The 22,946-nt window shown below is 37.3% G+C and overlaps 1 protein-coding gene across 4 annotated transcripts; it reads right to left on the minus strand.

The window, feature by feature from the left end:
- Positions 1-142: 142 nt before the first annotated feature.
- On the minus strand, positions 143-21,815 carry ZFP14 (ZFP14 zinc finger protein). 4 transcript variants are annotated; one of them, XM_081273302.1, is made up of 5 exons: positions 21,768-21,815; positions 15,260-15,346; positions 11,412-11,538; positions 10,759-10,824; positions 143-2,780 (listed from the first exon to the last, which is right to left on the minus strand). In XM_081273302.1, exons 2-5 carry the CDS (start codon positions 15,266-15,268, stop codon positions 1,414-1,416), a joined length of 1,569 nt encoding a protein of 522 aa, XP_081129428.1. In that variant the 5' UTR covers positions 15,269-15,346; positions 21,768-21,815; the 3' UTR covers positions 143-1,413. The 4 variants fall into 4 exon arrangements, with proteins under 4 accessions (XP_081129428.1, XP_081129427.1, XP_081129425.1 ...); XM_081273301.1 differs by having other exon boundaries at positions 10,759-10,845; XM_081273299.1 differs by having other exon boundaries at positions 10,759-10,848.
- Positions 21,816-22,946: the final 1,131 nt, after the last annotated feature.

Below are 22,946 nucleotides of genomic sequence, written 5' to 3' on the forward strand. Positions count from 1 at the left end.
CCCAAGTTGTTGAGATTACAGGCATGCACCACTATACCTGGCAAAACACCCAATTTGAAAAACTAATTGAAGATGGGGCAATTTAAGCATCAAAAAGCAAACTGACTATAATGGTATTTTCTTTTATATATAATTTTTACACACACACACACACATACACATACATTTAAATTCCCAACTGGTTAGTTTCTTCTATAACATCTTTTTTGAGAGTTTGTGATATATCTTGAATTCTGACAACAAGGATTCTAAGCCATTTGCTTTTTTAAAGGATCAGAAAAGATTGTGATAAATTCATACAGTTCTTTTCAGCATGAACTTTCTGATGCAGATCAAGTGATGAAGAACTTCTGATATTCACTATAATCTCCTAGATTTTACTAGAATAAGTTATTTTCATTTTATTAAGTGCAGAGATGTAACAGGAGGCATTTCTATACTTATTACTCCTATAGAATCTTCCATAAGAATTCACTAATACTAATGATGTTAATATCAATTATAGACAGTATTTACAGAATACATGCTATGTGACTGGCTACTCTTCTAAGTATTAACTACTTAATTCTTACAATGATTATATTACACAGTGTGACTGGCTGACTCTTAATTGGCTCCCAATGGTCCCTGTCTCCTGGTATTCACTCTCAAGTAATCCCCTTTTCTTGAGTGTGGGCTGGTCTAGTATTTACTTCTATCAGTAAAAGGTAGCAAAGGCGATAAGATGTAACTGCCACAATTAGATAACACAAGATGCATCATGTCTATATTGCTAACACATTTCCCTCTTGCTAGTACTTGCCTTCTTGGCTTGCACACTTTGATGAAGTAGTCATGTGAAGAAGCCGCTGTAGCAAGGAACTGCAGTCAGCTTCAGCCAGTAGTCAACTAGAAACTGAGGATCTCCATCAAGAGCCCTCAAGAAAATGAATTCAAGCATTGTTAGCTTGGATATGGATCCTTAGTCTTGGCTGAAACTTTGTAACCTTGTAAGTATAAGGACTCAACTAAGTCATGCCTGGATTCCTGATCCATAGAAACTGTGAAATAACCTATGTATATTATTTTAAGCTACTATGTTTTCTAGTAATTTATCACACAGCAATAAATAAGTACTACTATCATAATTTTAAAAATGAGCACAAAGGTTTAGTATCTTGTTCAATATCACAATGGTAGTAAAGTGGCAAAATGGAGATGACAGATAAAGCTAAACATTTTCCTACATTCATTAAATTATTCTCTCAAAGGAATTTGCTGAAGATAAACAATGTTGGAAGGGTGATGGAAGGCTCAAAGCAACACATTCCTTCCCTAATAGAAAATTTCTTACATTTAGTTGTAAGTGTATTTTCTCAAAAATGGATTTACTGGTGTTTTGTAACAAAATGCACCTTTGAAAGCTTTCTTGTATTAAATTCCATTATGAATCTTCTGATGTTGAGTAAGGTGTGAATGTTGTCTGAAGGCCTTCTTACATTCCTTACATTTGTAGGGCTTCTCCCCAGTGTGAATTCTCTGGTGTTGAGTAAGAAATGAATAAAGTCTGAAAGCCTTACCACAATCCTTACATTCATAAGGTTTCTCTCCAGTGTGAATACTCTGATGCTGAGTAAGTTGTGAGAGCAGTCTAAAAGGCTTTCTGCATTCCTTACATTCATAGGGCTTCTCACCAGTATGAATACTCTGATGTTGAGTGAGTTGGGACAGCAGTCTGAAAGCCTTCCCACATTCCTCACATTCATAGGGTCTCTCACCAATATGAATGCTCTGATGTGAAATAAGTTGGGAGTAACTACTAAAGGTCTTCCAACATTCCATACATTCATAGGGTTTCTCACGAGTATGAATTCTCTGATGGCGAACAAGTTGCTGCCTTAATCTGAAAGTCTTTCCACATTCCTTACATTCATAGGGTTTCTCACCAGTATGAATACTCTGATGAACAGTAAGTTGTTGGCATATTCTAAAGGCCTTCCCACAGTCCTTACATGCATAGGGTTTTTCACCAAAATGAATTTTCTGATGTACTCTAAGGTCTGGGCCACATACAAAGGCTTTCCCACATTCCTTGCATTCATAAAGCTTCTCGGCAGTGTGAAGTCTCTGATGTCTAGTGAGGTGTGTACATTGTCTGAAGGTCTTCCCACACTCCTTACATTCATAGGGTTTCTCACCAGTGTGAATTCTCTGATGCCGGGCCAGTTGCTGATGTACTCTGAAGGCCTTTCCACATTCCTTACATTCGTAAGGTTTTTCCCCAGTATGAAGTCTCTGATGTTGAGTGAGTTCTTGGAGCACAGTAAAGGCCTTCCCACATTCCTTACATTCATAGGGTTTCTCACCAGTATGAAGTTTGTGATGTCGAATAAGGTGTGCACGTTGTCTAAAGGCCTGTCCACATTCTTTACATTTATAAGGTTTCTCACCAGTATGAATTCGTAGGTGTTGACTAAGTGTTGAGCGACGAATAAAGGTCTTCCTACACTCCTTACATTCATATAGTTTTTCTCCATTATGAATTCTCTGATACTCAGCAAGAAAATTATTCTTTTTGTACGTGGTCGTTTTTTCAGAGGTAATTTTCACCTGCCCAAAATAACCCTCCTGTGGTTCTTTTTGTCCCTCAATCTTGCTTTTACATTCCCAATCATTTCTAAAAATGGAGTCCTGAATGGTATAGCTTTTAATTCTTTCCATTATCTCCCACTGTAACGAATATATTTCATAAATGTCCTTTTCTGGAGATGAAGTATTGGTCCTGTATCTGGACTCCAAATCTGAAAGAAAACAAGAAAGCAAATGTATGTTCATCTTCAACAAAACTGTGCACTAAAAGTAACTGAGTTTATAAGGAAATGGATTGGAGCAGACCACTCAGCTCTATACAATTTTATTAGGAGAATACTAACAAATAGTTCATATCTCAAGGGATAATCCAAAAGACAGATCACTATGGTTGAAGCCCACTTTATGAACACTGGAATGCACAAAAGCAAAACAGAAATTCTGGATGTCAAAGTGCTGGGGCACTGCATGTGTGAAAATAAAGCTCTGAGTTGGGCACTGTGGTATGTGCCTATAGTCCCAGCTCCATTAAGGCCAACCTGGGCAGTACAGGGAGGGAATGGAAGGAAAGAAGGAAGGAAGGAAGGAAGGAAGGAAGGAAGGAAGGAAGGAAGGAAGCGAGGGGGGGAGGGAGCGAGGGAGGGAGGGAGGGAGGGAGGGAAAGAAAGAGAAGGAAAGAAGAGGAAAAGCCCCTGAGGTAGGAGTAGGGTGAAATGCAGCCTGACTTGCTGAGTGTGGTAGTGCATGCATGTAATCCTGGCAACTTGGGAGGCTGAGGCAGGGGGACTTCAAGTTCAAGGCCAGCTAGTGAGGCCCTAAGCAACTTAGCAAGACCCTGTCAAGTTGAAGGCTTTTGCCTTTCATGCTGAATCTTCTAAATCTCTACATGTGTATCCCCATTTAAGTAGGAGAATTACCTGTGAATTATCTTCTACATGATACTGCTATTATTCCTGATCACTACTAAGTGAATTTATATCATAGAACAGGTTGAATTCTCGTACATTTTGACAAAAGACAAAGGACACAAGAGAACAGAGCCCAGGAGTGCAGGAGGTGTGGCTAGTGATTAGGGAAACAAGTCAAATCAGTGGAGCCCTGATTTAAGTGTGGCTAAGAATCATCTAGAGACTTATTTAAGCTATAAAGAGGTTTTGTTTATTTGTAAGTTTTTGGGTACCAGGGGTTGAACTCAGGGGTACTGGACCACTGAGTCACATCCCATGCCCTTTTTGTATTTTATTTAGAGACAGGTTCTCACTGAGTCACTAAGTGCAACTGTGTCATTTGCCAGCATCTTGATACAGTGGCAGACTAACTTGTTAGCTTGCAAGCAGGGTAAAGTTGCAAACCTTTCAGTTCTTCTTCTTCTTTTTTTATATGTGTAGTTATTGATGGACCTTTATTTTATTTATTTATTTATATGTGGTGCTGAGAATCGAATCCAGTGCCTCACACATGCTAGGCAAGCGCGCTACCCCTGAGCTATAACCCCAGCCATTTAAATTTCAGTTCTTGATATTAGCAAATAACTACCAAAACAGATTTGATATTCTGAAAATCATAGAGGACTTACAATCTCAATAAAAGGTAATTTTTTTTTAAAGAGAGAGTGAGAGAGGAGAGAGAGAGAGAGAGAGAGAGAGAGAGAGAGAGAGAGAGAGAGAGAATTTTTTTAATATTTATTTTTTAGTTCTCGGCGGACACAACATCTTTGTTGGTATGTGGTGCTGAGGATCGAACCCGGGCCGCACGCAAGCCAGGCAAGCACGCTACCGCTTGAGCCACATCCCCAGCCCCAAAAGGTAATTTTCTAAGAAAGCATTGAGAAAGTCATGAGAAAGGGCCTATTCTGAAAAATAATAAAATCCAAATTATTTCTAAGTGAGTATAAAAATGAAGTCAAATCCTAATAAAGGAAAGCTATATGCCAAAATCACTTTTGTGAACCCCCCTCAAAAAAAAAAAAAAACAAATCTCATCTCTAGGATTGCAGGTTCAAAGCCAGTCTCAGCAACTTAGGGAGGCTATAAGCAACCTAGTGAGACTATGTCTCACAATAAAAATAAAAGGGCTGGGGATATGGCTCAGTGGTTAAGTACCCTTGGGTTCAATCCCTGGTACAAAAAAATAAAAATTCCTATAGTACACTGAAAGTAAGTTTATCATAATTAAGTTGGCTTATTCTAGAATGCAGGGGTAGTTCAATTCTAGGAAATGTACTATAATTATTTTGTCATATTAATTACTTTTAAAACAAAAATCATTATGATTATTTCCATAAGATATATCACATTAATTCAGTAGTGATTCTTCATATTTAAAAGTACTAGCTAGGTGCAGTGGCACAGCCTGGAATCCCAGTGGCTCTGGAGGCTGAGGCAAGAGGATCACAGGTTTAAAGCCAGTCTCACAACTTAGTGAGGCTATGAACAACCTAGTGAGACCTTGTCTCAAAAAATAAAAAGGGCTGGGATGTAGCTCATTGGTAAAGTGCCCCTGGGTTCAATTCCCAGGACCAAATAAATAAAGATACCAAATATTTTTTTTAAAACAGGAATATATGGTTACTTCATTATCACGATAATAATTTATTTATTAGCTCAAAAGTTAGGCTTAACTTAGGAAACACTGGTGTTATAAAGAAATTCTAGAATCAGGCTGGGGTTGTCGCTCAGCGGCAGAGCACTTGACTAGCATGTTCGATTCTCAGTACCACATATAAATAAATTTTAAAAAGTCCATTGACAACTAGAAAAAAATACTTAAAAAAAACTTGGAATCATTCTGAAACTTTATAGTTCCACAACTATATGCTTTTGTTAACATTCCAAGAACTGGCCACCAGACAGGGTGAATTATGATGTACATAAATTTTATATTCATTATCAACCAGACTTTTAAAAGTATTTAAAAAATATTATCACAAAAATATCTAATCAAAAAAGATGTCAATTCTCATGAAATCAACTTATAAAAAAAGGAATGCAGTTCTCAGGGGATATATGGAAATCTCTATGCCTTCTGTTCAATTTTATTGCGAACCTAAAACTGCTCTAGAAAATGAAATCTATTTTTTAAAACAGATGTAAAGTGCCTCTTGCCCTAAGTCACCCACATCCTATCTCTTTATTTTTGTTCTAAAGTATTTATGAATTTGAAAGAATTTTTGCTCTTTGTCCATACATACTTCTTTCCAAAAATCAACTAGCAATGATTTTCTTTAATCACCATATTACTATTGAGACTAGACAAAGCCTGCTGGTCAAAGATATAAGTGGCCCAGCACAGTGGCATGTGCCTGTAATCCCAGCAGCTTGGGAGACTGAGGCAGGAGGATAGTGAGTGCAAAGCCAGACTCAGCAAAAGTAAGGCCCTAAGCAACCCAGTGAGACCCTGTCTGTAAATAAAATACAAAATAAGTCTGGGGATGTGGCTTAGTGGTTAAGTGCCCCTGAGTTCAATTCTTGGTACCCCTCCCCCGAAAAAATGATAAAAATGCATTTTATATATGTGTGTGTGTGTGTGTGTGTATGGCTTGATGAAATATAATACTAATACAATAATTTGAATTAAGGAGTAACATATTTTGAATACAAATATGTAATTGGCTTTTAGGTATATTTAACAAGGACTGGTGAGAAATTTTTGTTGGGGTGTTGTACTCACAAAGATATAGCTACCATTGATAAACTTGGACTATTGACCCCTAAATCCAGGTCAGTCTCATTGAAATTAGATGGCTCAGTCCTTATTTATTAGGGTGTCACTAGCTGACTCCATAATAGAAGGTCTGGAGGATGTCTTACCAAGATAGCCACAGAGGTCAGGTTTTTAAACCACTCCTATGCTGTAATATGTTAGGACCTGCTAGAGGAAGTGCTGCCACTGTTTTGGGTGATGAACTTTTCCGAGGAAACAGGACAAGTGGATCTCCCCCAAGAGATCCCAGAAGCATAAGAGATGGCAAGTAAACTGGATTATATTTTTATCGATGTTCTTTGAGGAGGAATAACAATTTGTTTTCTCCTAGAACTAGAAAACTCCTATTTTATCAAAATTATATACCAATATAATGATTGATTTCTTTATTTAATGACTCTCAAAAATGAAATCTTGGGCTGGGGCTGTAGCTCAGTGGTAGAGCACTTGCCTAGCATGTGTGAGGCACTTGGTTTGATCCTCAGCACTACATAAAAATGAACAAATAAAACAAAGATATTGTGTCCATCTATCACTAATAAAAATATTTTAAATGAATAAATAAATGGGCTTCGTAAGTGTACGTGTGTCAGGGGGTGGAGGTCTAATTCTAGGGTTCCCGTTTTGTTCGTTATCCTTATGGCAAAGTCTTGATTACAATGTCTTGATTATTGTAGTTTTATAATAAATTTTGGAGTATCTTAAAGTCATATCATTTAAGTTCTTTTTTTAAAATAATTTTTTAGTTGTAGAGGGACACAATACCTTTATTTTACTTATTTATTTTTATGTGGTGTTGAGGATCAAAACCCAGTGCCTCACACATGCTAGACAAGTGCACTACCACTGAGCCACAACCCCAGGCCATATAATTTAAGTTCTATAATAAGTTCTTCCACCTTTCTAGATTACTTTCAAACATGCTAAGTAAGTCCTCTGTATTTCCAAATATGTTTAGAATCAGCTGGCTGCCAAGTGAGGTGGCACACACCTGTAATCCCAGCAACTCAGGAAGCTAAAATAGGGGGATTGAAAGTTCAAGCCTAGCCTGGGCAAGTTAGCCAGACCCTGTCTCAAAAACTAAAAAATAAAAAGGGTTAAAGATGTAGCTCAGTGGTAGAGCACCCCTGAGTTTGATCCCTAGTACCATAAAAATAGAATCAGCTTGTTAATTTCCAACCCAAAGAAGCCGGCTAGGGTTATGGTTAAAATTGTATTGAACTTTTGCAATGCTGAGTTCCATTTATTTAGGCCTTCTTTAATTTTTCTTAACACTGTCGCATAGTTTTCTATGCAGGGGTCTTGCACATTTTATCAAAGTATTTTATGGATTTTGATGCTATTATGGATTGAGTTATTTAATTTTCTAATTTGTTTTGTTGCTCCTACTATATAAAACACATTTGATTTTTTTAATATTAACTTTGAACCCTATGATGTTACTATGATCTTCATTTAATACTCTGAATAGTTTTTTGTTTTTTTTTGGTCAGGTGGTTGAATCACTGTCATTATTTTTTTTCCTCTCTCTCTTTTTTTTTTTTTTTTTTTTGGTACAGGGGATTAAACTGAACCACATCCCCAGCTGATGTTTGTATTCAATTTAGACACAGGGTCTCACTGAGTTGTTTAGCACCTCGCCATTGCTGAGGCTGGCTTTGAACTCTTGATCCTCCTGTCTTAACCTCTCCAGTCGCTAGGATTATAGGCGTGTGCCACGGTGCCCAGCCTAAACAGTTGTTTTTTACCATTGTTTTTCCTTTTTTTTTTAAATGTATAGATGGACACGATATATTTATTTTATTTATTTTTAGTGAGGCTGAGCCTCACACATGCTAGGCAAGTGCTCTCCACTGAGCCGCCCACAGTTGTTGTTTTGATTTCTTAGGATTCTTCATGTATACAATTGTGCCATCTCCAAATATAGACCTTTACTTCTTCATTTTTGTATCTTCTATTTATTTATTTATTTATTTATTTATTTTTATTCTAATTTGTTATATATGACAGCAGAATGCATTATAATTCATATCACACATATAAAGCTCAATTTTTCATATCTCTGTTTGTATATAAAGTATATTCACACCATTCATGTCTTCATACATGTACTTAAGGTCATTTTTTTTTTTTAATTTTTTTTTTAAGAGAGAGTAAGAGAGGAGAGAGAGAGAGAGAGAGAGAGAGAGAGAGAGTTTTTTTAATATTTATTTTTTTTTAGTTCTCGGAGGACACAACATCTTTGTTGGTATGTGGTGCTAAGGATCGAACCGGGCCGCACGCACACCAGGCGAGCGCGCTACCGCTTGAGCCACATCCCCAGCCCTTAAGGTCATTTTTATATCTTTTAACTTTCCTTATTTTATTCCATTGGCTAGAATTAAATTTAAATTTCCAATTTAATGTTAAATAGATGTGGGAGGAGTGGGTATCTTTGCCTTATATCCAATCCTATGTAGAAATTCTTCAATCAAGTATCATGAAGTTTATAATATAGTATTTTTTTTTTACCAGATGCCTTTTATCAGGTTAAGGGAGTTCCCTTTAATTTCTAGTTTGCCGAGAGTTTTTATCAGATCTGGATGTTGAATTCTGTCATATGGTATATTTATTTATTTTTAATTTTTTTTTGTAGTTGTAGATGGACAGAATGCCTTTATTTTATTTCTTTATTTTTATGTGGTGCTGAGGATCAAACCCAGTGCCTCATGCATGCTAGGCAAGTGCTCTGCTGTTGAGCTACAGCCCCAGCCCCACATGGTATATTTATATCTATAGAGATGAACATATAATCTCTCTCATTTTCCTTTTAAAATGGTGAAATTACACAGAAAATTTATGAATGTTAAAAACCAAGCTTGCATTAATTAAGTATGGATAAGGTCCACTTGATCAACATTTTTTTTAAAAAAATTTTTTAGTTGTAGTTGGACACAACACCTTTATTTCACTTGTTTATTTTTGTATGGGGTGCCGAGGATCGAACCTAGGGTCTCACACGTGTGAGGCGAGCACTCTACCGCTAAGCCACAACCCCAGTCCTGATCAACATTTTTATATATTGCTGGATTTGATTTGCTAAAGTTTTGTTAAGAATTTTACACATATGTACTTGAGAATATGAGTGTACAAATTTTTTTTAATAATTTCTTTGTCAAGTTATGTTGGCCTAATAAAGTAAGTTGAGAGGTGTTTCTTTTCTGAGGATATTTATGTAACAACGCTGTTATTTCTTCCTTAAATATTAATAGAATATACCAGTAAAGCCATCTGGGTCTGGCATTCTCTTTGTGGAAAGAATTCTGACAACAAATTCAATTACTTTAAATAGACATAAGGTTATTAGTTTTCTTTTTTATGATGTCAGTTCTGGTAAGCTGTATTTTTCAAGGAATCTTCCATTTCATTCAAGCTATCAAACTTACTGGCATAAAGTTATTCATGGAATTATCTTCTTATTCTTTTTTTTTTGTTATGAGGGATTGAACCCAAGAGCGCTTAACCACTGAACGACATTCCCAGCCCTTTTTTATTAAAAAAAAAAAAAAATGACTTTAGTTATAGATGGACACAATTACTTTATTTTATTTATTTATTTCTATGTGGTGCTTTGGATTGAACCCAGTGCCTCACATGTGCTAGGCAAGCGCTCTATCACTGAGCCACAACCCCAGGCCTCCCAGCCCTTTTTATATTTTATTTAGAGACAGGATCTCACTAAGTTGCTTATGGCCTCATTAAGTTGTTGACGTTGGCTTTGAACTCACAATCCTCCTGCCTCAGTCTCCTGAGCTGCTGGGATTACAGGCATGTGTCACCACACGCAGCTCTTGGCTCTTCTTAGTCTTTTAATAGCTATAAGATGTGAGTGAAAAACCCCTTTTTCATTCCTGATATTAGTAATTTATATTCTCCAGGTGTTTATCTTTGTTGATCTTCTCAAGAAATCAACTTTGGCTTTATTAAATTTCTATACTTTTTCCATTTTGTTGATTTCTGCCCTTATATATATTATTCTTTTGGTTCTTTTCAGTTTTTTCCTTACTGAGAACAGCTCTTCTCTTTGAAGTGAGAGGAAATAAGGGAGATTAGGAATAGTGTAATCAAGGTCAATACAAAGTTGCTTTATAAAGATCTTAATTTGCTTCAGGTCTCAAGCTTTTTCCTCACAGGCTGTGGGCTTTTGAAGATATGCCCAACAAAATCTCAAGAGTGTGCCACCAAGTCGGGTGTGGTGGCGCACACCTGTAATCCCAGAGGCTTGAGAGGCTGAAGGAGGAGGATGTGAGTTCAAAGCCAGCCTCAGCAAAAGTGAGGCACTTAACAACTCAGTGAGACCCTGTCTCTAGATAAAATACAAAAAAGGGCTGGGGATGTGGTTCAGTGGTTAAGCACCCCTGGGGTTGGGGGAGAGTGTGTCACCAGCCTAGCCAGCTTAGCTATCACCTGCAGTAACGATTTCTCCATATCTGATCAGTTCTTACTCACCAGGGCAAGATCTTTTTATTCTTTCCTTCACAACCATTCCTTCTTCATCCAATAAGGTAATCATATCTGGTTTAGAAACAGAAGGTCCTGCTTAAAAGAAAAATGTCAATTGAAATTATAAACCTAAAAGTTCTTACATTCAGATTTGGTTATATAAATTTACCGCTAACTATAAATAAAAATGGTACTCAATAATGCCTAAATGCAAACAGATGCAAGGAACATTTCTCTTTTCCTGTCTTTCTTTCTCAACTCCTTTGAGTTTTAGGGAAACTCAGAAGCTTTGAGTTTTAGGGAAACTCATAAGCCCTACATCTGAATATCCTCCATGCAGAAAGATTAGAAAGGAACATGAAGCAACTATGTCAACTTGAGCTCACATACAATGTGAAATCTGATTTCTTGGGCAATATTCTGCCATATCAAATTCAGCTCCTGGAATACTAAGGAAACCAAGAAATAGAGTCTGAAGAAAGTGTGAAAAACACAGCAGGCTGAGAATGATTTCATGTTAAATGAAGGGGCTCATTTCCAATTTAACAAATCCTAAACCATTCTTTTTAAAAACAGACAGTAAAAAATATAGCTAGATTTTCAAAATATGTCCTGAAATAGAGAGTAAAAAAAGTTAATTTCCTTTGGGATACTCTTACCTAGTGAGAGGAAGTTGTTGTAGTTCTCCCACATTACGTCCCTATATAAGTCCCTCTGAGCAGAGTCCAGGAATTCCCATTCTTCCTGTGAAAAGTCTATGGCCACATCCCTGAATGTCACTGAACCCTGAAATATAAACTCATGGATTACTTGTGGAAATAGATTAAGTATTCTTTAAATGAAAAGAGAAAAGACTCATGATTACATGGTACAGTGAGAACTACATAGCATGTACATAGCACAAGGCTGAAAACTTATGATGTAAGTAGGGGACAGCAAGAAAATTAGCATCTCTAAAGCAGTGTCTATATGTTCTTGAATAATGCTGTGGCTACAGAAAAGATTAAATTTTTATCCAAAAATATCTGGAAATGAACAAATAACCAAAAAAAAATCTTTAAATTATGCACACAAGCCTTCTGCTTCCACTATAAATTCTAAAGAAATATGAATGAGGTCTTCTACCCTCTTATCCCTTTAATAGTTATGAAAAAAAATTGACAAAATTTATCCCAAATGTACTTTAAAACCTCTAAGAAGCCTCAAGTTCACACGAAGTCAGATTTTATTAAACCTTTTCCCATGTTCCAACCAATTCTTAAGTAAACTTTTCAAAATTTGTTTCATAGTAGTCCTCATTTTGAATATATTTGGTTCTCTTTTTAAAATTCAGATGTTTGAATTCAATGTAATCTCAAAAGTCTTCTCTTTTATTATCTATAACATCTAATATTTATGCATTTGAATAACCTTCTTATTCTTTACTATCAGCTCTCAATGAGCATCTTTTTTGTTCCTGAGTTACAGAATTCTGAATCATAAAGATATGGTAAAGAGAACACTACAGACTGGTGGTTTTCAACAAGGAGTGATTTTTAAAAAAAAATATTTATTTTTTAGTTGGACACAATACCTTTATTTATTTATTTTTATGTGGTGCTGAGGATCGAACCCAGGGCCTCACATGTGCTAGGTGAGCACTCTACCGCTGAGCTACAACCCCAGCGCCCCCCGGAGTGATTTTGTTACCCAAAAGACATCTGGTCAGGGCTGGGGTTGTGGCTCACAGGTAGAGTGCTTACCTAGCATGCATGAGGCATGGGTTCGATTCTCAGCAACACATAAAGTAAAATAAAGACATTGTGTTCACCTATAACTAAAAAATAAATACTTAAAAAAAAAAAGATAGGGCTGGGGTTGTGGCTCAGTGGTAGAGTGCTCGCCTCGAACATGCAAGACCCTGGGTTTGATCCTCAGCACCACATAAAAAATAAATAAGTGAAATAAAGGCATTGTGCCTAACTACAACTAAAAAATAAATAAATAATACACACACACACACACACACACACACACATCTGGAGATATTTTTTTTTTGTCACAACTCAGAGGAAGGGATGTGATGTTACTGACAGTGGGTAAATGCCAGGAATTTTGTAAGACAACCTACAATATACAGAACAATCCTTTAAAATAAAGGATTCTCTTGCCTCAAAATGTCAATAGTCCCAATGTTGAAAAATTCTGATCTAGATCAGCACATCCTATAAAAATACTCAATGACTTTGTTCCTGACATTATTCTTTCCGGGAGAAAGTCATCAGAAGTGATTCTTGATCTTTCTATTTGCAGCCCTGTTTCATTCACCATCCACTCACCGTAGTGGTGAGAGGTGATCTACCCTAAAAAAGCACTAGATAGACAAACAAGCAGAGGCTAGACAGATGAGACTGACAGCAATTTATTATTCATATATACTCATAGTCTGAGGGAAGATGTCACACTTCATAGAGGGCCACAGGGGTTACATTCAGAAATAAAGAGAACAGGGGAAATGGGAGGAAGCTAGGCTTTTAAAGAGGATGAGGTGTTCTCTGGTTCCATAGGAGAATGTGACTGGCTTGTCTGAATAATTCCATGGGCAGCCAGGGCGGGGGGGGGGGGGGGGAATCTGAGGACAACAAGGGGTATAACTTGTCCAGCTGATAGAGGAACTAGCTAGGAAGGAAGACTTTTCCACTGGTTAAACGGGCATATCTGGTGTGAGCAGGGCATTCATGGTTAAACCTTTGAAGACTTGACAAAGATGTCAAGACAGCACATGCAGGGCTGGGGCTGTGGTGTAGCTCAGTGGTAGAGCACTTGCCTTCCATCCTCCATGCCATGGGTTCAATCCCTAGCACTACCACCAAAAAAAGAAAAAGAAAAGAAAAAAGACAGTACACGACATTTTAGGTTCTACCATGTAAGGTCTCAATTACATCCCTATCTAACCCATCCAATCTTAAAAGATCTCAACACATACAGAAATTGAGATCAGTCAATGCTTAAATCCTATCTTATATACTTTAAAAATTCAGCTCAGTGGAGGAGTTTAGAGTTTTTCCCATAAAAAAATCAAATAGGTACAAATTATCTCTTTCATCAAACCACAGATATTCAAGGAATATTCAAAACACTATCAGTAATCCATTCCTAAAAATCAGACATTCTAATATATTATTAACCAGTTATCTATTTTTCCATCATTTTAAATTAGAGATTAATAATACATTATATGTTAATTTCAACCTTCCAATTAGCTTCACAAGATTTTCCTCCAACACAAAATTGTAATAAATAGTGGGTCAGAGTTTATACATCATCTTTAGACTTTTTTACTAAATTAATATTTCTCATTTGCTTTGCATCTTTCTCCACAATTTTCAATTGTTTCCAACCTTTAAAAAACTAATTTTATGGGCTGAGGTTGTGGCTCAGCGGTAGAGTGCTCGCCTCACATGTGCAAGACCTTGGGTTCGATCCTCAGCACCACATAAAAATAAATAAGTGAAATAAAGGTATTGTGTCCAATTACAACTAAAAAATAAATTTTAAAAAACCCTCATTTTATGCTAGGAAAAAACCAAGGGCTTAACATGTGCAATACACTATGAAAAAAATTTCCAACAAGGACATAATAGTAGGAATGACCCACATTCACCTGATGCTCAGGTGCCTACTTTACCACCAGCAGCATCAGATATACACATTTCCTTTAATGACACATATATTTTAAAACATCTATAGGTGATTCTGGTGGTCTAGCAATTACATGTAGAATACAACTAGACTCTTCCAGGAAGTGTTTTTGTTTTAAAAGATTAGTATTTTAAAAAATACCAATTAACTATATGACTCCATTTATAGTTCTAAATATAAGCAAAACTACTTTGCGATGTTCAAAGTCAGGATAGTGGTTATATAAGGAGTGACTGAAAGAGGGGCATCTGAGGTGCTAGTAATACTCCTTTCTTGATCTGGAACCATAAATGTACTCAATTTAAGAAAATTCATTCAGCTCAACACTTAAGATTTATATGCTTCTCTGTTTATATGCTAAATTCCATGAAACATCCTTACTTTTTGAAAATGCCACGAAACAGGGACATAAGTTTTTCTATATAAGCTAGATCAAAAATCATTGTATTAAGGGAAATACATTTTTTTCTGAAGTTTAAGAATTAAAATCAAAAGTCATTCCAATGGAAAATGTTAAAAGAGGGACATTCTGCAGAGAAAGTACTATATTTTCTCAAGGCATTCCACTTTTGCTTTTGACAGAAGGTTCTGAAGATGGGTGATGGTCAACACTAGTAAAGAAGGGAAGGCATGGATGGGTTCTCTGTCCCCAGTCCTCTCAGGAATGAGAGAAATTGGAGGTTCTTGGATGGAGTTCTGTTAAATCAGAAGATTCAGAAAAAGAAATGAATATGTACAGATGATCTAGAAATTGATCTAGACTGATCACTCTAGAAATAATATGGAAATCTGATGTTTCAAAAAGGAAAGAGAAACATTAACTTACATGGGCCATGGTTTTAGAAAGGCAAGAATTGGTTTAGTCCTTTTCAATATTTCTGTTGGAGAACTCCAGAGTCAAAACAAACCAGAGCTAGAAGAAGAAAAAGGAGCTGTAAGACCAGACCAAATAACTTATTTTTTTTAGTTACTTAATCCAAAATAATATTTATTAAAATAAAAGTATGAACTACCAGAAAAGAAGGAACATTAATGAATGATTCACATAAACAAAAAATTAAATGCTCATTCATTGCATATATTTATAAAATATTTCATAAAACTACCTTAAAATTTAAACTTTAATATTTATGTGGAATTAAAGGCAAGATAGTTCCAAATAACTTATTTTAATATGAACATTTTTTTCTTCCATTCCAACTTCCAACAACTTCCTATACTATACCCAGACATACCCTACAGCCACACAAAACTAGAGGAGAATATGGGGAGTTTGAAGAAATATAAGCCTTGAAAAAATCCAAATGAATGATGATGGATTTGGTATAGAAGTCCAGATACTTCTACAGAAGGATTTCTGATCTCCATTCAGCAATGTAAATCTGGTCCCAAAATTGGACTAGAACTTCCTAAAGAGAACTAATCAAGCAGAAGAAAGAATCTGTGAACTCAAAGATAGGTTATTTGAAAATGTATAACTACAGGATAAAGAAGAAAAATGAAAAGGAACAAAGAAAGCTTTACAGGGTTTATAGGACAACAGCAGAAGAGCAAATGTTTTAGTCAAAGAAATTAAAGGAGGAGAGAAATAAGTAGAAAACTTACTTCAAAAAGTAATAGGGATGGGGGCATAGCTCAGCGGTATTGTATGGTCAGAATGTGTAAGCCCCTCGGTTCAATGCCCGGTACCCCAAAGCAAAAAGAAAAAAAAATGAAAGAAAGAAGGGGAAAGGAAATAGTAGCAGAAAAACTTTCCAAACCTGAAGAAACTGTAAATACCTTAGGATAGGAAGGTCAAAATTAACCAACCAGATTCAACCCAGACAAGACTACCATAAACACTATAATCAAACTATCAAAAATGAAAGACAAAGAGAGGAGACTGAAAGCAGCAGGAAAAAGGAAGCAAATAATATATAAGGGAGTTCCAATATGGCTAGTAGCAGACTTCTCAGCAAAACCTTACATGCCAGGAGAGAATTTGATGATATATTTATTCAAAGTGCTAAAGGAAAAAACCCTATAAACCAATAACACTATGCTCACCATAGATATCCCTCAGAATTGAGAGCAAGATAAAGACTTTCCCAGACAAACAAGCTCAGGGAAAGCTAGGCGCAGTGACACATGCCTGTAGTCCCAGCAGCTCAGGAGGCTGAGGCAGGAGGATGGTGAGCCAAAGCCAGCCTCAGCAACTTAGTGAGGCCCTAAGCAACTTAATGAGACCCTGTCTCTAAATAAAATACAAAAATGGCTGGGGATGGGGTTCAGCGGTTAAGCACTCCTGGGTTCAATCCCCAGTACCAAACAAAAAAGCTGAAGGAATTTATCACATCTGAAACTATAAAATTCACTGGTTAAAAAGGTCAAACTCAGAATACTCCAAAACTGTAATGGTGGTATGTAAATCATATCTTTATCATGAAGGTTAAAAGAAAGATATTAAAATAATAAGAGCTACAATAATTTTCAGGGATATGCAGTAAAAACATTAAATTATAACATCAAAAATTCAAAATTGGAGGATTAGAGTAAAAGTGAAGATTTGAGGGATTGTTTTGTGATTAAAGGTAAGTTGTTATCAGCTTAAAATAACCTGCTGTAGGATTTTTTTTTTTAATAAGCTTCATGGTAACCACAAAAGAAGAACCTAGAGTAGATATTCAAAATATAAAAAACAAGGAATTAAAATATACCACTAGAGGAAAATGACTTAATCACAAAGGAAGCTAGCAAAAGAGAGGAAATCAAAAGACACACAATGGATGAAGTTATTAAAAAAACAAAATGCTACTATATACTGCCTAAAGAGATTTACTTAACTTGCAAGAACCCTTATAAACTGAAAATGAAGGCATGGAAAAAGATATTTCATGCAAATGAAATAAAACAAAATAAAAAATGGCAAAAAGACAGAGAATGTCAGCATACAATGATAAAATAGTTAATTTAGCAAGAGGATGTAACAATTATAAACATATATGCAACCAACATCAGAGTACCTAAATATATAAAGCAAATATTGACAGATCTGGAGGGAGTGGAGGACTACAGTAGTGGAGGACTTCAAAATCCTGCTCTCAGAAATGGACAGGAAGAAAATCAGTAAGGAAACATCTGCTTTAACCTATGCTCTAGACCAAATGGGCCTAATAGACACACGTTTGATCCTCAACACCACATTAAATAAACAAATAAAATAAAGGCATGCTGTCCATCTACAACTATAAAAAAAATTTAAAAAAGAGATAACCTACAAAATGGGAGAAAATATTTGCAAACTGTACATCCAATAAGGTGTTAATATCCAATATACTAGGATCTCAAATGACTCAATACAATTAAATTTTAAAATGAGCAAAGACATGAATAGACATTTCTCAAAAGAAAATATATAAATGGCCAAACAAGGGCTGGGGTTTTAGCTCAGTAGTAAAGCCCTTACCTAGCACGTGGGAGGCACTAGGCTCGATCCTCAGCACCACATAAAAATAAATGAATAAATGAAGGTATTGGTCCAACTACAGCTCGGGAGCCTGAGCGGGAGGATCACGAGTTCAAAGTCAGCCTCAGCAAAAGTGAGGCACTAAGCAACTCAGTGAGATCCTGACTCTAAATAAAATCCAAAATAGGGAGCCATAGCTCAATGATCGATTGCCCTTGAGTTCAATCCCTGGTACCAAAAAAAAAAAAAAAAAAAAAAAAGAAATATATATATATAAAGATTCTCACCTCACAAAAAAATAATAGATAAGAAGTACTGGAGAGGATGTAGAGAAAAAGAACCCTCACACTGGTGGCAAAATAAACTGGAACATTCATTATGGAAAGCAGTATGGAGACACCACTAAAAATTAAAAATAGAACCAAAAGTCATCATACTAAAAGGATATAGTGAAAAGACACTGGCATTTTGAAGCAGTAGCCATACTCCTATGTTTATTATAGCATTCTTCACAAAAGCCACAATATGGAATCAACCTATGTGTCCATCAACAGATGAATGGATTTTTAAATGTGATATATATATATACACAATGGAATAACATTCAGCCGTAAAGAGGATATCTTGCTAGGTATGGTAACAACTGTAATTACATCTGTAATTCCAGCTACTTGGGAGGCTGAAGCAGGAAGACTGAAATTTTGAGGCCAACGTCAGCAAATCAGTGAGACCCTGTCTCAAAATAAAAAATAAAAGGGGCCTGCAGTTGTGGCTCAGTGGTAGAGTACTTGCCTAGCATGTGTGAGGCACTGGGTTCGATCCTCAGCACCGCATTTAAATAAATAAATAATAAATAAAGATCTATCAACAATAAAAACATTAAAAAAATAAAAATAAAAGGGCTGGGGATGGTTGGGGGGTGGTGGCTTATTCCTGTAATTCCAGTGGCTCAGAAGGCTGAGGCAGGATTGAGAGTTCAAAGCCAGCCTCAGCAAAAGCAAGGCACTAACCAAGTCAGTGTTTCTAAATAAAATACAAAATAGGGCTGAGGATGTGGCTCAGTGGCCAAGTGCCCCTGAGTTCAATCCCTGGTACTGCCACCGCCCCTCCATTCAGTGGTAGAGTACCCCTGGGTTCAATGCTCAGTACTACAAAAAGAAAAAAAAAATCCTGTCATTTGTTATAATATGGATGAAGGTAGAGGGCATTGCTGGGGCGGGTGTCAAAGGATACAAATTCTAAGACAGGAGTAAATTCAAGAGCTCTATTGTACAACATAACATAAGGCTGCCTCCTTTCTCATTTTTCTGACAAATGGGCTTATTTTGCTTCTGAACCAGTCCTTTATAGGCTAAGATGCCTATGAAGCCCTACGACATCTGCTGAAACTTCTTGTCCTTTTTTTAAAAATTATTTTTAATTATTTTATTTATTTATTTTATTGTGGTGCTAAGGATTGAACCCAGTGCCTCACACATGCTAGGCAAGTGTTCTGCCAATGAACTATAGCCCCAGCCCATCCTGCACATTTTTAACATCGGCAAAATAAAAATTGTAAGCTGGCCTCCGTCCCAATCAATCAGGAGGCTGAGGTGGGAGGATCACTTGAATCCAGGACTTGGAGACCAGCCTGGGCAACATAGCCAGACCCTTTCTCTAAAAGTACATAAATAAAAACTGTAAGACATATATTTTACATTAAAAAATACATGTACCACCATGGCAATGTCATAGCTTCAGTATTATCTGAACATACCTTGATCGTAACTTTTTTTTCCCCACATGGTGATGGATTACTAAAGCAGGAAGTAATTTTTTTTAAGTATACATAATGATGAGATTTGGTATACTGGTATACTATTACTAACATGCTTTGCTGTCAGACCCCCCACCCCAGGATAAAAACCTCAGCTCTAATAGTTATTAATCATGTTATCTGTTACTTTTCAATATTTTAGTGTCCCTCTAAATAAAATGGTGATAATTATAGGGTTTTTTTTTGTTGTTTTTGTAGCTGGGATTGAACTCCTCGGGTACTTAACCACTGAGCCACAACCCTGGCACCCCCCACACACACACACCTGAGCCACATCCCCAGCCCTATTTTGTATTTTATTGTCTGGATGAGTTGCTATGCCTTTCTAAATTGCTGAGGCTGGATTTGAATTCACAATTCTCTTGCCTCAGCCTCCTAGGACACTGTGATTACAGGCTTGCGACATTACGTTGGAATAGTTTCTACCTTTGACCTTATGTGGACTAAGTAACACATATCAAATAAAGCACTTAAAGTTGTTTCATTAAAAAGTATTTAATGAAAGTCAGCTATATGTTTTAAGATAAAGAATCCACATATCCTTTTCTCTATAATAATTAAAGAAACTCTTTTTGGCTCTTTTCTCTCTCAATAAAAAATAGGCTTCTTAGCCTTGCTCTTTTTTATTATGCTAATTAATAAACTACAAAGCATCACCTTTATAGGCAATTCTAGATTATCAACAATTTACAAAAGGAGGAAATGTGGATGTATAAAAGCAAATGTAGCAAAATACTTGTAAGTTTTGGACCTAGACCATGAAGAAAAATACAGAATTACAACAGAAGAGTAACAGTTAAATTAACTGTATCAAGCACTGTCTAAGGGGTTTTAATAATTGTGTTGTTTTGTGATGCTGGGGATAGCACTCGGCCTCACGCATGGAAAGCAACTGCTCTACCCCAGACCTCATTAAAGGATTCTAAAGAGGATCTAAGGGCAGTGGGGATCTAGAATGGCTGCTGTTTCTAAAATGAAATTAGAACAGAGATTACTTGGGAGATTGAGTGCTAGCCTGAGTGTTAATATGAGGTGGCTGGAATTGGTATTTACAGTTACAAAATAAAAATACCAAAGCAACCCCTGGCCCAAGTCAGAGCTGCTTCTCACACAGCCCGAATTTTCCCATTCTTCCTTGAATGTAATCTTCCTAAATAAACCTCTGTCTATTCCCCACGCCGCACAGGAAAAAAAAAAAAAAAAAAAAGCAACTTGGAGCATCATTCATAAGAAAGTCATAATCTTTTAAAGAGGGAGTATTTATGGTATTTAACAACTGTGGTATGACCTAGGGGGAAATAATGTTTTCTATTAATTTTGCTTTAGCTGTCTCTTCTTTCCTAGTCTGATCATGACAAGGCAGCCGCTCTCCCTGCGCCTCCGCCCCGCCCCCGTCCGTTCGGATTTTGCTCTTTCCCAGAAGATGGAAGCAAAATATCCCATGCCTGGAAAAAATTAAAATAACATTTAATGAAAGAAGAAACACAAATTAATATTGATGTTATGTTTTTATATATGAACAACAATACTTCGACTATTCCCTCCGCTTTCCTAAAGACCATCAGGATTGGGAAAGAGATGAGAATCGAAACACCGAGCCTTTCTTGGAGCCCGGCCTCGGAGCCCTGACTCAGGACCCAACTCCGCAGCCACTGCTACTCCCACCATCTTCCACATACATAAGCCGCTGGAAATGAAGATCAGCCTAGACTCAGGATCAGTGAGAAAGGACACAGTACACCAAAGCTAAACTGCAATCTGTCTGAGTTCACGGACTTCCTAGGGAGGGAACGCCGTCAACGCGGTGCTCCGGAGCTGTACAACAGTTCTCAGGATTGCGTCTTTTTGTTTGGGGGCCTTCACTCTGGGGTTCAGATACCTAACTCGGAGCCATTCCGGGCCTGTGGGCCCAGAAGCTGGAGGGCAGAGGGCGCAGTAGGGCACCTGGTGCCCAGGCAGCGTCACAAAACTCCAGAGTCACGGCAACCCGACTCACACAGAAGTCCGCGCCGCCCCCGCGCCGCCCCCGCGCCGCCCCCGCGCCCATTTCCTTAGTGCACGCGACCAACTCACCTCTCCCAGCCGACAGCAGCAGGGAAGCCGGAAGGAAACCGCGTGGGGGCTTGTGGGAAATGTAGTCCGCCGTGGGGAAAGTCCGGCTCCAGTCCTACCAGCTGCACAGAGTGCGCAAGCGTGGGGGCGGGAGGTGGGGACCAGCGCAGCTGCTGGGGGTTGGGAAGAACTGGCTGGCCAGCTAGCGGAAGGACCAGGCTCTGTCCACGAGCGTAGGCGTTTGTATTGTTTCTCTACCAGGGTTAGAAAAACTCAGCTACCTGCAGACACTTAACATATGCACAGTGTGTTCAGTATATATACTCCAGCGGGGCGAGGCTATATATCAGACACCCCAATAAAAATACCCGCAAAGAGCGGGGGCTGTAGCTCCGTGGCAAAGCGCTTGCCTAGCATGCGTGAGGCACTGGTTCGATCCTCAGCACCACATAAAGATTAAAGAAAGGCATTCTGTCCATCTGCAACTACAAAAAAAAAAAAAAAAAAAAAAATACTCGCAAAGCCCAGCAAAATCTACACGACTTGAAAGGTTGCTCCAGCTCCCAGAAGGGTCAGCACTCAAGCACTCTATCGCACACTACCATTGTGAGAGTTCCTGTTCTGTTATGTTAAAATGGTTGACGTTGCCATTTTATTTGTTTGTTTGGGGATGTCTGGGGTCGAGCCTCAGGGTCTTTCCACCAAGCAACTCTCTCGGTGCTAGATATTTATTCTTACTGATTTTTAAAATCATAGTTCTGCTAGTTACCTAAAGAGGCTGTGTATTTTCCGTTTCGTTCTGTCAGGTTTTGCTGAAATATTTTCAAGCTCTCTTAAGCACATATATTTACAATTGTTGTCTTTCCGATGAGGAGATTTGAAAAGTGAACATTAGAGAGAATGTGTTGCGAGATCTTTCTCAGAGGAGTTATTGAGCTTGTCCTGGCCTGGGTTCCTTGGGGAAAGATACAGATGAGCCCTCCAGGGAGTACATGATGGCATCCTCCCCATCCTAGATTGTTAATACATTATTAATAGATGGAAGATTGAGTTCTTAAGAATATGGTTTTAGCAGATACTTGAAAATGTCTAGGCTGATCTTATTAAGCCTCGATTTGCAAACAATAAATGAATGTGAAGTAGGAGACAAAAGAAAATTCTGAGCTCCTTAAGATTTTGTAAAAATATTTTAAAATTCAA

This window comes from Spermophilus citellus, assembly GCF_964194105.1.
Source record: "Spermophilus citellus genome assembly, chromosome: 18".
NCBI classification, from domain to species: domain Eukaryota; kingdom Metazoa; phylum Chordata; class Mammalia; order Rodentia; family Sciuridae; genus Spermophilus; species Spermophilus citellus.

Bases quoted from the DNA above. Each gene is read 5' to 3' on its own strand.
- ZFP14 (XM_081273299.1), bottom strand. The intron at 10,849-11,411 runs GTAAGAGTATCC...TTTTCTTTTAAG, and splicing joins CAACAACTTCCTCTCACTAG to CAGGACCTTCTGTTTCTAAA. The intron at 2,781-10,758 runs GTGAGTAAGAAC...GTTTTCTTTCAG, and splicing joins AATAAAAAGATCTTGCCCTG to ATTTGGAGTCCAGATACAGG.